The following is a 19,199-nucleotide window of genomic DNA, read 5'->3' as shown; positions in this document are numbered from 1 at the left end:
TTATTATAGGTTTATCAAAGTGTATTTGGGTAAAGTAAATACATGGTTTGGAAGATGGATTTTGGTTGCACTCTCTCATTAATAACATTTTGTTATTTTTTAACAAACAAATGTTACATAGTGTATCTTTATCAACAGTAACATCTGTGGAAAAAATTAACACCTAATTTTTATATGGCTAAATTGAAATATACTGACAGTGTGACTAAGTTCTTTACAGATTCCTTTCATCAGGCTCCTACTGATTAAACTACAGTCATCTCTTGAAATTTCTGATGGCTAACAAAACAACTGACATTTTCCTACAATCAGAGAGCAATACAAGAGAACAGATTTTACACAGAAGGAAAACTGATAGCTTGGTCCATAATAATTATGAAAATGTACCATAGTTCTTCCACAGTGTCCATATTTTTAACCATGTTATTTGTAATAAGACCATGGTAACCATAGGTAAAACCACACATGGCTCCTCACTACTATGGTTAGTAACTATGGTTTCTATATTAAGAACTATGGCATTTTTGTAATGAAAAACAGCAGTCTAAATACATTTAGAACCTTTCTGCCACAACTTCCATAGTTAATGCAGAACAGTTAGTGTTACTGCAGTAAATCTGTGATCCATTTTTGTAAGTGTTGTAATCTGATAATTGAAAAGCCTTCTAATTTATGTTTTCTTTGTCAGTGCCATTTAGAATGTGAGGACTGTTTGTTTTAAACTAGTTTCAACGAGACATTTGGAGACAATTCTGTACCGCATTCAAACAGGTTTCGCAATCCCCGCAGCGAATCTCACCAGTATTTATATATTTGAAATTATTTTTTATGTTTTCTTCTACACTTTCACATCATAACATTAAGTTAACTTTCACTTGTTTATAAGCTTAACTAGATTTACTTCAAATTTCTGTCATTTTCTTTACCATTGCTTTTCCCACCAGTGGTCATGGAATAAGTTCTGCCACATCCCAAAGTAAAATCATCAATTTTAAACCTCAAAAAGATTAAGGGATAGTTGACCCAAAAATTAAAACTCTTATCATTTACTCACCCTCATGCCATCCCAGATGTATAAGACTTTCTTTCTTCAGCTGAACACAAATTAAGATTTTTAGAAGAATATTTCAGCTCTGTAGGTCCATACAATGCAAGTGAATGGGGTCTGAAAATTTGAAGCTCTAAAAAGACATAAGCAACATACAAGTCATCCATAAGATTTCAGTGGTTTAATCCATGTCTTCAGAAGTTATTTAATATGTTTTATATGAGAACAGATCAAAGTGTAACTCCTTTTTCACTGCAGATCTTGCAATTGCATTCTACAGGAACAATCATGATTTCAAGCTCGATTACACTTACTAGTACAGTTCGCAGAGTGCTAGATGGCGCTGGGAAATATAATTGAGCTTGAAATCATGATTGCCAAGGAGACTGCTGATGTCAAGATTTACAGTAAAAAAGGACTTAAATATTGGTCTGTTTCTCACTCACACCTATCATATCGCTTCCAAAGTCATGGATTAAATCACTGGAGTCGTGTTCATAACTTTTATGCTGCCTGTATGTGCTTTTTGGAGCTTCAAAGTTTTGGCCTCTATTGACTTGCATTGTGAGGACCTACAGAGCTGAATTATTATTTTTAAAAATCTTCATTTGTGTTCAGCAGAAGAAAGTAAGTCATGTACATCTGGGATGGCATGAGGTTGAGTAAATGATTAGAGAACTTTAATTTTTTTGGGTGAACTATCCCTTTAATTGTTTACTCCCCAAATATTAGTTTAGTAATGATTTACAATCATTTAATGAAATACATATGGATACAATGTGGATCAAGCTTAAATGTCTTTTGTCACTTTGCCCATATTCATCCTATATTATAAGATTTGCAACATTTACAATCCACATTATACATGAAAATACCACTAGATAGATGTAACACAAGACTGCCCAGAGAAACGCAATGATGTTAGACTTTTTAAATTACACCAGTGAATGCTCAGCTTTGGCAGCCATAAAAAAATACTAAAACTAAAATAAAAAAACTAACTAAACTGAAACTAAAAAACACTGAGAAAATGAAAACTAAACTAAAACTAACAGACAAACTGTGAAAAAAAAAAAAAAACTAAACTAAATTGTAATGACAAATTGAATATAAAATAGAAATAAAAACTTGATTAAAAATCCAAAACTATAATAACACTGAATCTCACTGGTTCACAAGCGCATTTAATATAGTCTGTGCGGTTGAGACCAGTCCGCAAATTACCACACCTGCCCTGCCGTCATGCTGCTTTATCCATGATTGAGCCATGTTGATAAATGGTTGATAAATTCTGCTTTTGAAGTGAGCAAAATGCACTCCAAAACATATTGTTAAGATGACAGGGCAAGGCTTATAATATTCATGAGGAAAGCGCTAACTGATTGTTCAGTGAAACGTTGCAATCCCCTGCCATCCTAAATTAGCTCACGGGCCACATGAAATGAAGCGAGTTTGACACGTGTGTTATGCGGTGACGTCACTGTGAGTATGTACGTGTATTTGTATTTGTGTGTATGTAGTGGGGTCTCTTTGGCAGTATACAAAGCGCACAGCTGACTGGGGCTGGCAAGGGTTACGTTGCATCAAGAATACTCAGCTGCGCCACTGCTGAATGCATATAGGGGAAACACTGATTTGTATCTGTTTGTTTACTCACAATGGGGTGTTTGTGTGCTCATCCTGGATGTCTCAACAAGAGAAAAACATGAGATTACATCCATAACATGCCAACGCCAATACGTCACTTGAGACCCTGTGAACTCCACCCTCTCGTGTATGCGCACACGGCTGCTGACAGAAGCGATGATTTATAGTTAAAAAGTACTTTAATACTGATCTTTTTCGCTGCAAAAGCGATTGTTTTGCTTAAGCTTAAGATATTATTCTGTTTTTCTTCAAATGTGTTCTGATGAAGAAAGAAAGTCATACACACCTGGGATGGCATGTGGGTGAGTAAATGATGAGAGAATTTTCATTTTTGTGTGAATTATCCCTTTAATCCCGTGCGATTGACATGCTGGTAAAAAAAAACAAATAATTCCAGATACAGACAAGCATACTTCTCCATTTTGATGTAGTCTTCTGATGTTTCTTACAATTGCAATTGTGTGAAATTAAAATGACAGTAAACTGGCCAATTTCAATACATTACCTCAATACTCTCTCCATTTTACACAAATGTGGGGACATCTAGGACGAGAAATGTACACAGTTTTCGATAAACACAAAATTCTGTATAGAAGCACCTCAAGAGCAGATTTCTTTTGTGCTAAACCAAAACTTATGCAACAAACTGTTTTTTTTTTTTTTTTAAAGAATTACATCATCACGCACACCATTTTATCAGTAAAAGGCCATTTGAATGGAAATGAACAGGAGACAGCAAATTTTGCAAAAAATGTTTTACGCATTTCCACTTTGTCAATAACAGAACAGTGCAAAAAGTGGATGGAAATTTGGTCAATGTGACTGAAACTAATAAAGATTTAAAATAGCCACAATGCTTTGACTGGGTAGATCAAAAGAGACTTAACTCGCTCCTGCACTAAATATCCAGAGTTTTGATAATTAGATGTATCTTTTATTCCTTTGTTGCCCTAATCTCTGCCTCTCTCCCCCTCCCCCCTCTTGTGCTGTTCAGGATAAACTCCTGTCCTAATAACTGTTCGGGCCATGGGAAGTGTACTACAGGCAACTCCATCTCCAGTAGCGTGTACTGTGAGTGTGAGCGATACTGGAAAGGTGAAGCCTGTGATGTTCCTTACTGCTGGGATGACTGTGGAAGTCCTGATCATGGATACTGTGACCTCACTGGAGAGAAGCTCTGTGTCTGCAATGACAGCTGGCAAGGTAAGGGGCTGGTGATTGTAATAATTAGAGATGCACCGATACTACTTGGTAGTACGCGTATCGGGCCGATACTTGTGGGTAAATACTCGTATTTGTTATTGGTGTAATCATTTCATATTTCCAAGTATGAGTATATTAATATAATGACGTGGTTGCACATGTGTGCATTGTGCTTCTAAGACCAGTTTGAAAACACGAGAGACATTTTAATGTGTTTAAACCATTTAAATCTAGTACATCAGTTTTTTTTATTTTATCCATCTTTATCTGATAAATGTGGATTCTCTCACGTGAACACGCCTTCTCTCTCTCTCTCTCCCTCCCGTGTGTGTAGTGCGAGAGCTCGCATTCCCAAGCGCTTGCCAGTCATCCAGGATTTTTTTAACGGATAATTCCAAATGTCATTTTGACAGATAAAAGACAGCAAGAAAATTAAGAAAGACATCGTTTGTAACTAATGTGTGAATGTTAATTTCATCTGCCTTCTCTCTCTCTGTACATTTGTGTTTGAGGGACGAAAAAAATGTAAAAAGCACTATGATCAGACTCGCGTCAGAGTTCTTCTATTATAGAGATAGCAACCACTGCAGTTCTATCATAGAAGAGAGCGTAACGGCTAGTAGTGGTCAACTGCGTGTTACGACAGCAAGTCACCGTTTATGGATACCATACAAATCAATGGGGAGAGCTGTAATCTGACACCTAAATGTCATAAAATCTTCTGTTACTTCTCTTAATAAATCACAGTTTTATCATATGAAACTTATAGTTTACACCAAACAGATTATTTAGTGTAAATCATGTTAAGATTAGCAGACAGGTGGTCAGTTCATTAAGTGATGAACTGTTTCCTCACAAAAAGCAGTTCATTCAATGTTGTGAAGCATCTTCTCCATAGACATCAATTCAAAAAGAATGGCCTCTTGTCTCCTCGCCAGTGTACTCCCATAGAATTTCAATGGGAATGCCGTGTTACGCTATTCTATGCTAACCTTGAAGGGTCAACTTTCAGAAGGGCTCTGCTCTTGCCAGACGGTCATTGTTGCCATAAACACTGCAACTCCAAAAATCATATGTTATGTGTAAAGACGAAGCTGAAAAAAGTAATGGGAGTTACTGTCTATCACTTCAGCCCAATAACAACACATTATAAAGCAATTGAACAGACGTCCAAATCAGTCAGGCTCAACACAACAATCTGAGAACAACCAATCAATACTAAAGCTGCACTGTCCTCAGTGAATGTACAGAACAATATGGATAAAATAACAACGATAAAGCATGAATAATGTGTACGTCTTAGCTGGGATACTTTTAAAGGTAAGCTACACCCTATTAAAACAGTCCTGAATTGTCATTTTTAATTACTGAAAATGCTAATATTAGCAATATTAAGATATCAAATGCATATAGAATGGCATACATTTACAAACACAGAACTACTCGTATCGGTACTCTGTATTGACCGATACCCAAAATTAGGTACTTGGTACTTGTATTGCCTTCAAAAATTAGTATCAGTGCACCTCTATTTATAATGTTACTGTATGGAATGTCTTCACCCTGTCTCCAAAATGTAAATTAGCAGATATTCAAATACGTTTTAAACATCTCATAAGTTAATGCATTTTTATCACAAATGAGTGCATCATTAGTGAGTTCCAAGGTTTGTTACATGTTGTTTTTTCATTATTCTCCATTACCTGCTGGTTTTGCAGTAAATTAATTTTGTGACATGCATTCCTGTGGTAAAAAGTTTGTAATAGGACGTAATAACAGTTATAAAATATTATTATTATTTTTTTGAATTTTATCCCCTTTCCTCGCCAATTTTGGAATGCCCAATTCCCACTACTCTTTTGGTCCTCGTGGTGGCGCAGTTACTCACCTCAATCCGGGTGGTGGAGGACAAGTCTCAGTTGCCTCCGCTTCTGAAACCGTCAATCCGCGCATTTTATCACGTGGCTTGTTTTGCATGACACTGCGGAGACTCACAGCATGTGGAGGCTCATGCTACTCTCCGCGATCCACGAACAACATACCATGCGCCACATTGAGAGCGAGAACCACTTAATCGCGACCACGAGGAGGTTACCGCTTGTGACTCTACCCTCCCTAGCAACCGGGCCAATTTGGTTGCTTAGGAGACCTGGCTGGAGTTACTCAGCACACCCTGGATTCGGAATCGCGACTCCAGGGGTGGTAGTCAGCGTTAATACACGCTGAGCTATCTAGGCCCCCTACAGTTATACAATATTAATAGATATGCATATTTAAAAACAAACCTGAGATTTTACATAGAAAGATACAGTAGTGGCTCGTGACCACAGAAATAGGTGGGGCAGATCCGACCCTTTTTTTCTTAATTATTTTTAACATTATTCAACTCGTTCAACTCATTATTCAAACACAAACGCTTTTTTTTTTGTCCTTGCATTATTCCACCACAAGGCGGCACCCTAACAATAATTCTAATATTCTAACTAAGAACAATTTATCTTAAAATGTTTACTTGTTGCAGATCAAAATCTAAATCAAAATGTTATTTTACAATGTCAAGTGTTGTGGAAGAACACAATGGAGGAGAGGAAAAGAAACAGAACTATCTACATGCCATTTACAGGTTTCCACAGTACTAAAAAACTAAATGCTTTATAATGATAATAATGTTTTAAATCACAGATGAGGAGGTAATCAGCCAAGGAGAGGGATAAGGCCGAGCCGGATGCAGCAGCTGCACGTGGGTCTCTCTCTCCCGAACTGCCGTATCCGGCTCGGCCTTATCCCTCTCCTCAGCTAATTAGCCAGATTGAGGGCCGGCCGTGCGCACTCATGGCCCGGCCCCGCACTCCTCCTCGTCACACTCCTCCCTCCTTTTCCTCATGACATACATCCCCCTTTTGGCCACGCCTACCGGCTGGCTTTCCCCGCCTTTCGAGACCTGAGAGGGAGACAAGGGGAGGGAAAAGAGGAGAAGGAAAGGGCAAGGCGGAGCGACAGTGAGAGAGAGAGAGAGAGAGGAGAGTGAGAAAAATAATTGCTCGCCGGTTCTCAGATACGCCGTCGTTTGGTCCTCGACCACTCGTCCACCTTCTGGTGGACGACAGCCGCTCCTCCCCGAGCGGACCGGAGCGAGTCCTCCAACCCCTGGTGGATGGAACGCCCCTCCGTGTTCTGGCAGCCGGTAGTGAGCCCCTACACCCCTGGCAGTGAGACCCTCCTCCCCTCACGGACGGCGGCCATTCCTCCGTGTCCAGGCGGTCCCCCGGCGGATGGCCGTGGCTGCTCCTTTGGGCGGACGGCAGTGGTGAGGACTCCACGACAGCGCATCCCTCCTCCTTCCCGGGTTTCGGCACCAATGTAACAAGGTTAAAATGGGCAAGGAGGAGGCGGGAACTGGACGGACCATCAAAATAATGTTAAATGAAAACTTAAAAAGACACAAACATAAACACACACATGGCAGCTGCGTGTGGCTCTCTCTCTCTCCCGAACTGCCGCATCCGGCTCGGCCTTATCCCTCTCGTCGGTTATACACACGCTCATCAATAGTGCTCACCATGTTCTCAATCTGTCACTGCTGGTGCACACTAATACTAAAGTTACATTTGGTTTGTCATTACGTTTATAGGCAGATTTATTTCTGCCCCAATGGGTCTCAATGATAGCTCGTTGCAGTACCATATTTGACCACAGATTTCAATTGAAAAATCTGACAAATCTGGCGGTGCCGGGCCGGAATGACGCACGCAGTCTCCGGTCACCTTTATCCCTCGCTCGCCTCATCAGGCTGATTGGGGTCCGGGCGTGTGTCATTCCGGCCCGGCCCCGCCCTTCTCCGCGCTACAGATACATTCAAAAATAAGACAAATATATCCATTACAAGCTGTAAAACTGCTCCAGTGAGAAATCATTCATATCTATGATTTGTTTACTGTCTTTGGCGTTTTGTTGTAACACAAATCACTAATTATTAAGAAAATGCTTGAAGACGTGGTGTTGTTATGGTTAAAATGTAATTGCTGTGATTAGTGGTAATGTGACCAACATTAATCTGATTTAAATTGGGATCCTCACAGAATAGCACTGGGTTGAGTGACTGAAGAGATATTGAGAGCACCTGGGGAGCCGCATGTTTGATTGACACCACAAGTAAGCATATTGAAGGGAGTGAAGCTGAAAGTGCTCATGATCGCTCAAACAGTCGCTATCACTCAACACAAAGTCTGATTGTCAAGACTCACATTACATCATGTATATTCGGATTTGTATACGCATGTTTATTTGTTGTTTAATTCATTTTTATACCCGTTTGCAGTCTCTATCCTCTCCGTGCAGTGTCAGAATTACTTCCGTAATGACTCTAGAAAATGGGCAACTTAATATTCATACACGTGTAATTCTTACACATTTTTAAAAACAAACCTGCATATTCATCTGAATAACAGCATGTCTGAAAGTTTAAATTCGTGAATACTTAGAATTGCCAACAATTCACCCTCCAGAGGCTACTCTGTCACGCTTCAAGGGCTGAGAAAGCGCTCATTCATGTGAGTAGCCGTGCATGTGTGATTCCCTGCATGCTGCAAAAAAGATCGGCCCTGACTCTAGACACGATCGATCGGTGCACCCCAGCGTTGTATAAAGTATCCATTTGTTATACTTGAGTAAAAGTAAAGATACCTTCATGGAAATTGACTCAAGTAAAAGTTAAAGTAACTCCTGAGAAAACGAATTAAGTAAAAGTATTAAAGTAACTGATATTAAATTTACTGAAGTATCAAAAGTACATGTAAATTGCATAAATTACAGAACTGTTCATTAATAAACCCATGGCAAATTATTTGATCGGTGGTGCTCATCATTTACTCACCCTCATGCCATCCCAGATGTGTATGACTTTATTTCATCTGCAGAACACATACAAAGATTTTTAGAAGAATATTTCAGCTCTATAGGTCAATTCACACCAAAGTGAATGGTGACCAGACATTTCAACCTACAAAAAGCATTTTAAGGGAGTATAAAGTTATCCATACTAATACAGTGGTTAAATCCATGTCCTCTGAAGCGATTCAGTTGGTTTTGGGTGAAAACAAACAAAACTGTAACTCATTTTCAATGTTTATCTTGCCATTGCAATCTCTAGGCACAATCATGAGTTCAAGCTTGTTTCACTTTCTAGTGCTTGACGCATGTACGGAGCCCTAGATTGCGCTATTGGAAGTGTAATCGAGCTTGAAATCCTGATCGCCAAGGAGACTGCAAGATTTATAGTTGAAAAAGGAGTTATATTTTGGTCAATTCTCACCCAAAACCAATTGGATCTGTTCAGAAGACATTGGTGAAACAACTGGAGTCTTATGGATTACTCTTATGCAGCATTTATGTGCTTCAAAGGTCTGGCCACCATTCACTTACATTGAATTGACCTACATAACAGTGATATTCTTCTGAAAATCTTTTTGTTTGTGTTCTGCAGAAAAAAGTCATACACATCTTGGATCGAATGAGGGTGAGAACATTATGAGAGAATTTTCATTTTTAAATGAACTGTCCCTTTTTTGGCGCATTCTAGTCACATCATAATTATTTTATTTATGGGATGAGTGTAAATGAATACCACAGTCCATAAAAATTGGAACTTTGAAGGAGGGAGTTGAGTCATATTAGTGACCAGAACAGAGACTTGTGGGGGTGGGCTCTTTTCATTTGGGCCAGTAAGCAACCACCCAGAACACCCTGGCAACTGCATAGCAATGTGCTGAACCACAGTTAAAACAACTTAACAACAGTATAGCAACGACCTGACAACCATCTAGAACACCCTGTCAACTGCAGAGTAATGTGCAAAAAACACAGAAAACAACTTAGCAACAGCATACTATCAACCTGGCAACCACATACTGTAGCAATGCGCCAAAACACACAGCAGAGATCACCTTGACAACTGCATAGCATGCCCTAGCAACCATCCAGAAAACCCTAGTTACCACATACTGTAGCATAAATGTGCTACAAAGCAAATATAACACTTTAGCAACCACCAGAAAACTAGTTTTGCTTAAGCAAAGACCATTCACATCTTCATAAAATATAAAAATTAATATTGATGGACATTTTCATGAGCGCTGGTAACTATTCTTAAACATCGCACCTTGTTTAAATTTAAAATGTAAATGCATGTGATTGACTTATATATGAACAGGTCTCCTGGAAAGGCGGGAGACTGATCGCACGTAACCTCAGGATTTAACAGCTTTCATAATGTTTAAGCCTAAACTTTATCAAATAAATTAGTCAAAAAAAATTAATTTTATTAATTAAACTCACATGAGCAGTTTCTTGTCTTCCCCAGTGGAGACAGATGACGGAACGCGTAATCTGGCGCGCGCTTCGCTTGTGATCTTGATTCAGATTCGTGATTTGCAAAATGAATCATTCAGACCGTTTTTTGAATCTTTTTGTTCAGTTCAAAGGAATCAGATGTAAAAGATTCGACTCAGATGATTCTTTCAATGAATCACACATCACTATCGCTGATCCGCATGCATTTTTGCACATACAGATGTTATTTTTTTGCCATGTTCAGTCACAAAAGTAACGAAAGTTTCTGGAGAAATTTATCGGAGTAAAAGCATCAATTTTCTCTTCAAAATGTAGTGAAGTGAAAGTAAAAGTCCAAATAAATATTTATACTCAAATAAAGTACAAATATTAAAAAACTGTACTTAAGTACACTAACAAAGTATTTGTACTTCATTACTATACACCTCTGGTGCACCCCTAATGAATGTTTAGGCAGGGATCTGCCCTACCTGCCCATACAGACGAGCCACGCCTGGAAAGGTAGTAGTAGAGCAGAAGATGCATACGAACACTACATACACACTTTTATAATAAATTGATTATTTAATAATTTTTAATGATTATGGGGCTGTGGTGCAATGTACAGTTTTAGCAGTGTTTATTTATAATTAGTTTTGTATTTATTTTAATTAGGGCTGCCCCCTAATAGTCGACCAAACGTTAGTCGATGAGAAGAGTCTTGGTCGACAATTTTTGATTGGTCGGTTGTTCTCAGAAAAAAAAAAAACTCCACAGGAATCTGACGTATTACCTCTGGTTGGATGCTAGGTGGTACTATGGGGTAATTTTCATTAAGCGGGGTTAGGGTTAAGCCTACACAATAAAGCAAGACACCTTGTTGAAACTGAAAAAAAATTGTGTTAAAATGTGTGTTGTTCAACTTTTTGAAAGATGGCTTTACAACAGTTGTTTACAGCTCTCTGGCAAAGAACCTACTTACCTGTGCATTCTCTACCAGTTGGGTATTTCATACATCATGTCAAATCAAATCCCTTTATTGTCACTTAACCATATACACAAGTGCAACAGTGGGTGAAAGTCTTGGGTGCAGTTCCAAGCAACATAGCAGTATGACAATTACAATAAACATCTGATTTACACATAACACAATTTACACATCATGTTTCACAACACAATATACACCTAATAATATACAATATACAGTATACACAAAATAAGAAGACTGTATACAATAAAAATACAATGTACCCCTTCCCTCCCTCCCCCCATGTAATCAGTGGAAATAAATATGAAGTGTTGTGTTGACATTCAGCTGTCGGTTGATAGTCAGTTGCCAGTGTTTTATTAAGTGAAGTATAAAATGTAAGTCCAGTCTGAGGCTAATAAAGTGCAGTGCTGATATATGTGTCATGAGCGATCAAGAGTTCAAATGTCTGATTGCTTGGGGGAAGAAGCTGTCATGAAGTTGGCAGGTGCGGGTCCTGATGCTGCGATACCACCTGCCTGATGGTAGCAGTGAGCAGCCCATGGCTAGGGTGGCTGGAATCTCTGATGATTCTCTGAGCTTTTCTCATACACCGCCATTTATATATATATATATATATATATATATATATATATATATATATATATATATATATTTACATTTGTGCTCAAACGTTTGCATACCCTGGCAGAAATTATGAAATTTTGGCATTGATTTTGAAAATATGACTGATCATGCAAAAAAAATTTCTTTTATTTAAGGATAGTGATCATATGAAACTATTTATTATCACATAGTTGTTTGGCTCCTTTTTAAATCCTAATGGTAACAGAAATCACCCAAATGGCCCTGATCAAAAGTTTACATACCCTTGAATGTTTGGCCTTGTTACAGACACACAAGGTGACACACGCAGGTTTAAATGGCAATTAAAGGTTAAATTTCCACACCTGTGGCTTTTTAAATTGCAATTAGTGTCTTTGTATAAATAGTCAATGAGTTTGTTAGCTCTCACGTGGATGCACCAAGCAGGCTAGATACTGAGCCATGGGGAGCAGAAAAGAACTGTCAAAAGACCTGCGTAACAAGGTAATGGAACTTTATAAAGATGGAAAAGGATATAAAAAGATATCCAAAGCTTTGAAAATGCCAGTCAGTACTGTTCAATCACTTATTAAGAAGTGGAAAATTCGGGGATCTCTTGATACCAAGCCAAGGTCAGGTAGACCAAGAAAGATTTCAGCCACAACTGCCAGAAGAATTGTTCGGGATACAAAGAAAAACCCACAGGTAACCTCAGGAGAAATACAGGCTGCTCTGGAAAAAGAAGGTGTGGTTGTTTCAAGGAGCACAATACTTGTTGACCCCTCTCCAAATATAGCGCTTATGTTTGTGACCATAAAGCTATATTTTGGTCTCGTCACTACAAATTACAGTGTGCCAGAAGCTGTGAAGCGTGTCAAGGTGTTGTTGGGCAAATTGTAACCAGGCTTTTTTGTGGCATTGGCTTCTTTCTGGCAACTCGACTATGCAGCTCATTTTTGTTCAAGTATCATCGTATTGTGCTCCTTGAAACAACCACACCGTCTTTTTCCAGAGCAGCCTGTATTTCTCCTGAGGTTACCTGTGGGTTTTTTTTTGTATCCCGAACAATTCTTCTGGCAGTTGTGGCTGAAATCTTTCTTGATCTACCTGATCTTGGCTTGGTATCAAGAGATCCCCGAATTTTCCACTTCTTAATAAGTGATTGAACAGTACTGACTGGCATTTTCAAGGCTTTGGATATCTTTTTATATCCTTTTCCATCTTTATAAAGTTCCATTACCTTGTTACGCAGGTCTTTTGACAGTTCTTTTCTGCTCCCCATAGCTCAGTATCTAGCCTGCTCAGTGCATCCACGTGAGAGCTAACAAACTCATTGACTATTTATACACAGACACTAATTGCAATTTTAAAAGCCACAGGTGTGGGAAATTAACCTTTAATTACCATTTAAACCTGGTGTGTGTCACCTTGTGTGTCTGTAACAAGGCCAAACATTCAAGGGTATGTAAACTTTTGATCAGGGCCATTTGGGTGATTTCTGTTATCATTATGATTTAAAAAGGAGCCAAACAACTATGTGATAATAAATGGCTTCATATGATCACTATCCTTAAATAAAAGACAGGTTTTTTTTGCATGATCAGTCATATTTTCAAAATCAATGCCAAAATTTCACAATTTCTGCCAGGGTATGCAAACTTTTGAGCACAACTATACATAAGTAACCACCTTTCCATTTACCGTCAGACAAGTATCCATCTAAACATGCAGGCAGAAAATTACTTAAACAACTGAAGACATAAAAACAATTATAAATGTAAAAATAATAATTATAATGATGATAATAATCACTGAAATATAAATCATGGTTTGAGGTGAATGTTTTTTTGTATTATTTTATGGTTTAATCACAGATGTATAGGCTGCAGAGTTGTGGTCACAATAAACTGCTCTGTGGAAATAAAGTGAACTGAACTCAAAGCACCTCCTGAACTGAGATGTCTGAGGTCATTTGAAGCACTCATAGACGATACTGATCTTGCAAAAAATAAAAAATAAATACAATTCAGAAGATAGAAACAAATAAAAAGTGTGAACCTTTTACATACGCATGTTCCACGAGACTGCATGCCTCTATACAAACAGCGTGTCATACATGTGCATAGACGGCTTTTCTGTCATCTGTTCTTAATAATATAATAAAGTGTGTTTCTTCAAGCGTGTGTCTGTGTGCCACGAGGCAAATTATTTGTAATATTAATTTGATAATAATAATAGCCTAATAATAGCATAATAATAATAATAATTTCATACATTAATGGGAAAACGAGCCAAATATCGTCTTTACATCGTCAAAGGCATCAGCTACTGGCGATTACTCTGACCATCGTCGAACCCTGAGATCATCGTCTGTCGGCACAACCCTAATGTGCATTTCTCTATAATTAACAAAATGTTCAGACAATCTCCTTGCTGGTTTTCTTGACACATTCAGAATCATTAACGCTTTTGCCGGTGTCACTGTGGCTCGCTTCATGCGTGAGCTTGAAAAATTTATATTTTAAAGGCTCATTGTTATGGTTAAGTATTTCTCTGTATTGTAGAACAGTGTAGAACAAATGTTACTTATTTACAAAAAATTTTCACAGCCCTGAAACTCAAACCATTTTCTGACTACTAGTTGACTAGAAAATCTTTGGTCGGGGCAGCCCTAATTTTAATGATATTTAAAGAAGCTGATGTGTGTGTGTTTTAATTACATGGGGTGGGAATTGCCACAGACCTCCTAATTCCTTATTAAAATGATATTAAAAAGCAATAAAGCAATTTGACGTCCTACAGTGAACAAGCTGTGCTTTGATGGCTATAGCAGCGGTGCATTAAAGGACTATACATAAATAATAAAACAGATTCTCGCAGAGAAAATCTGTTTGTGTGGAGCTCAGCACAATTGTCGCTTCCTATATCCATCATTTTATTAACATATTAAGCTTAATGTCTCAAGAATTTGTAACAAAATAGATTTTTTTTTCCTCACAACCTATTAATTAGTAAATGGGATTGTTCATTAGAGGGCTGTTATTGATAACTGAGAAGATGTACTGTTGTTTTTGATGTTTTTAAAAAGGGAAATTAACTGAATAGAGTTTTGAAAAGACTGACCCCCTCTGGCATGCCTCCGTTTGATTTGAACGTCATTCTTGACTCAGAGATGTTTTTACCAACCACTAGAGGGCAGTGGTGGATCGGTTTTAGAAACGTTCTGTCTGCCTCACCTCCACTAGAGTCTGGCTGCACCTGCACGAATACTATGTTACTTTGTCAGTAATAAAGGGAAAAAACTTTGAAGCACGATGTTCATTATGTTTCTTCGTTTTTTTTCTATTTTTATCATTTATTCACAAACAAATACAACAAATAGATAGAATTATGAGGTTCCAGTGGTCTGATTTATAAGAATGTTTGAAAAAGGTGAAACAACTCAAGATTAAAAAAAAAAGATGTTTGCATGAGAGATTGACTTATTGATCATGTCACCAAAAATGCACCTTAATGGGGCTGTAAGCGATATCAGCCATTCTACTTCCACAAGGCTGAGCGGTTGGATTAGCCACGCCCTCTCTTTCCAAAACCCTGCACTCCAGATATACCAAATGAGCTTTATTGAGAATCGACACGATCAGAAACGGTTGATAAAAACAATAGCAGCAAAATAGTGCCCTCAACTGACAACTGTTATGAACAACATGGCATAAAAATGCATTATGCCTCAATAATTCGCTGCAACTACAATACTATGAAAACATGCAATATGATTGACAGGCAGAAAGCACCGCGGTCTGCAGACACATTTTTGTTTGCTGTTTACAAAGTCTACAGCTGTCACAGAGAGCAGTCAGATATCTCAGGACACTTATTTCATTAATATCTTTCAGGGAGTAGGGACATTTTTGCATATCTTTCCATTAACAAATCGCTTATAGCACCTATAAGTTGTAGACAAGGATGATAAAATGTTTTGTGGTCTTAACTGTATTTTCAGCAGTTCACCATCACTGAGATCATCTCTGTTGTTGAATGCATCTGTCTTAGTTTCTTGTCTAACTTAAGATTTCCTATCTCAGGTCCAGATTGTTCTTTAAAAGTCCCATCAGCTGAGCCATACTGGTTTTTGCCCAACTTGAAGCCTGATGGACAGTCACTAGGCCGGGCTTCCCATAAAGCAGTGGTTCATGGCAAGCTCATGTGGGTGATTGGAGGGTTCACCTTTAACTACAGTTCCTTTCAGATGGTAATAAAGTAAGTTCTACTGCCTGGTGACACAAATAACCAATTGGGGTTGCATGACTACTGATTTTTAATAGACAACTAGTCGAGGCCATTAGTAAAGTCAAATTAGACTAGTCGTGATGTCATCACCCACTCCCCCAGCATCCCACATAAATCCCACTCCCCAAGCCATACAGTTCTACAGTACACAATAGATAGATCTGCGTTCACTACATTGTAATGAGTTTTAGTTATTTGTATGTAATTTAAAAAATCAACGTAGGCCGATGTGGTCAGGCAGTAGATGGGGTCCTATAGGTTGCCATGGAAATGCGTGTTGTAGTTTGACACTGAGGGGGAAATTATAACCGTCGGTCTGAGCATTGTTTTGTTTTTGAACGGATTGGATGGATACATAGAAACCATTAAGTTATCTCCTCGTAGGCACCTTGTTATTAGAAGTGTGCAATAATAGGGAGACATATATGAAGCTGTAACATAGCTAAGTTCAAATGCCACGTGTCTGAACATATTTAACTTATCCTTGTCACTCTATGACCATGCGCTAGTCAGACAGGTTTCACCGCTGCCCACCGTCTCAGTGTTTGAATATCTACTATCGTCTTTTATTGCAATGTACAGATGTCTTTCACAAATAGATTTCTGAAAACATATTAAAAAAAGATTGGAAATTATTAAATTTTTATTTTGAAGAAAAAAGTTTTGTTAATGCATGCATTTAAGTATTTCTAAAACTTACAGTTACAAACTTTGATATTCTGCAGCCATTACTACTTATCCACTTACCAACTTGTATTGGGTTGAAAGGTGCTTTCTATTTCTTCCTTTTATGTTTCTTTCTCTGTTTTGCAGCTATAATCTAGAGAGCAGCACATGGGATGTAGTACCAATCAATGGTGGCCCCCTGCAGCGCTATGGACACTCCCTGGCTCTCCACAAGGTAAACACACTGATTCAAGCTTGCTTTGCATAACAATGCCTCAGTGAGTATTGTGGATATTTGGCATAGATAGGCAGAAACTTTTTCAGATCGTTGATTGGTTCTAGGGATGTAACGGTTCCACGTATGATTAAAACACTCTTGTTGCGTTACGACATCCCTTCTAGCATCCATTTTTACAGCAAGGTTATTCCTTCTATAATGATGTACAGCATCCGAATGTTGAATATATGTTGAGTTGAGTATGAAATACACTTTATGTTGATGCTTGTAGCATAAATGCAGGTATTGAGTTAAATGCTAAGTTAGTAATTACGGGGAAAAAAATAGTTAGGGACACTAATGAAAATTAACCATGTTTTATTAAGTAATACTGTAGTAGCCATACAGTAACCATGGTTTTACTATAGTAATATTGTAGTAGCCATGATTGACGTAATAATGACTGCTGTCACCATTGATTTCTTGGCAGAAATCATAGTTTTGATGCAATTAACCATTGTTTTACAACATTAATACTGTAGATTTCATATAATAACCATTTTACTACAGTATTGTAACCATGACAGTAACTGTTAATGTTAATGTTAATTTTGTGGTTACTATGATTTTACTACAAATACCATGGTTAAACTATGGTTACTTTAGTAAAGCCATGGTGATTTGTAGTGAGGGCAAATCTCTTGAAGTGTTTGTTACCAAATAGAATATTTTTACTTTGTATTTGGCAGTAATATTGTTTTTTCCTGAACATAACAAATAGTGAACTGTACCCTAAATCAGAATCAGAATGAGCTTTATTGCCAAGTATGCTTACACATACAAGGAATTTGTCTTGGTGACGGGGAATACAAAAACAATACAAAAACAGCAGCAAGACATAGATAATAGTAAAAAATAATAAAAAAAATAAAAAAAAATAGAATGAAATAAAAAATTGAATAGAAAATAAAGTATATATAGAATACACAATAAGACAGTAAATATAAACTCACCAAAATAAGAAACGTTCTCTCACTTTAAACTGCTTTTATTTTCAGCAAACTTAATGTGTAAATATTTGTATGAACATAAAAAGATTCAACAACTAGGACATAAACTTAACATGTTTCACAGACATGTGACTAACAGAAATGGAATAATGTGTCCCTGAACAAAGGGGAATCAAAATAGTAACAGTCAGTATCTGGTGTGGCCACCAGCTGCATTAAGTACTGCAGTGCATCTCCTCCTCATGGACTGCACCAGATTTGCCTGTTCTTGCTGTGAGATGTTACCCCACTCTTCCACCAAGGCACTTGCAAGTTCCCAGACATTTCGGGGGGAATGGCCCTAACCCTCACCCTCCGATCCAACAGGTCCCAGACATGCTCAATGGGATTGAGATCCGGGCTATTCACTGACCATAGCAGAACACTGACATTCCTGTCTTGCAGGAAATCACACACAGAACGAGCAGTATGGCTGGTGGCATTGTCATGCTGGAGGGTCATGAGGGAGGAGGATGTCTTCCCTGTAACGCACAGCGTTGAGATTGCCTGCAGTGACAACAAGCTCAGTCAGATGATGCTGTGACACACCGCCCCATACCATGACGGACCCTCCACCTCCAAATCGATCCTGCTCCAGAGTACAGGCCTCGGTGTAACGCTCATACCTTCGCTGATAAATGCGACCATCACCCCTGGTGAGACAAAACCACGACTCGTCAGTGAAGAGCACTTTTTGCCAGTCCTGTCTGGTCCAGCGAAGGTGGGTTTGTGCCCGTAGGCGACGTTGTTGCCGGTGATGTCTGGTAAGGACCTGCCTTACAACAGGCTTACAAGCCCTCAGTCCAGCCTCTCTCAGCCCATTGTGGACAGTCTGAGCACTGATGGAGGGATTGTGCATTCCTGGTGTAACTCGGGCAGTTGTTGTTGCCATCCTGAACCTGTCCCGTAGGTGTGATATTCGGATGTACCGATCCTGTGCAGGTGTTGTTACACGTGGTCTGCCACTGCAAGGACGATCAGCTGTCCTTCCTGTCTCCCTGTAGCGCTGTCTAAGGTGTCTCACAGTACGGACATTGCAATTTATTGCCCTGGCCACATCTGCAGTCCTCATGCCACCATGCAGCATGCCTAAGGCATGTTCACGCAGATGAGCAGGGACCCTGGGCATCTTTCTTTTGGTGTTTTTCAGAGTCAGTAGAAAGGTCTCTTTAGTGTCCT

General features: G+C 38.6%; 1 protein-coding gene across 3 annotated transcripts in view; it reads left to right on the top strand.

Moving 5' to 3' along the window:
* Window positions 1–19,199, top strand: part of atrnl1a (attractin-like 1a) — a 398,015-nt gene that overhangs the window by 37,698 nt on the left and 341,118 nt on the right. For all 3 annotated transcript variants that reach the window (XR_007892410.1, XM_051648603.1, XM_051648604.1), the window contains exons 5-7: window positions 3,690–3,898; window positions 15,884–16,058; window positions 16,902–16,989. Coding sequence is in view for 2 of the 3 variants with exons in the window: in XM_051648603.1 (XP_051504563.1) it covers window positions 3,690–3,898; window positions 15,884–16,058; window positions 16,902–16,989 (472 nt within the window). In the remaining variant the exon portion in view is untranslated. The remainder of the gene's footprint in view (window positions 1–3,689; window positions 3,899–15,883; window positions 16,059–16,901; window positions 16,990–19,199) is intronic.

The sequence above is a fragment of the Myxocyprinus asiaticus genome, chromosome 21, assembly GCF_019703515.2.
Source record: "Myxocyprinus asiaticus isolate MX2 ecotype Aquarium Trade chromosome 21, UBuf_Myxa_2, whole genome shotgun sequence".
Classification (NCBI taxonomy): Eukaryota; Metazoa; Chordata; class Actinopteri; order Cypriniformes; family Catostomidae; genus Myxocyprinus; species Myxocyprinus asiaticus.
The sequence above is the reverse complement of the archived record's forward strand: the minus strand, read 5'-3'. Positions and strand labels throughout refer to the sequence as shown.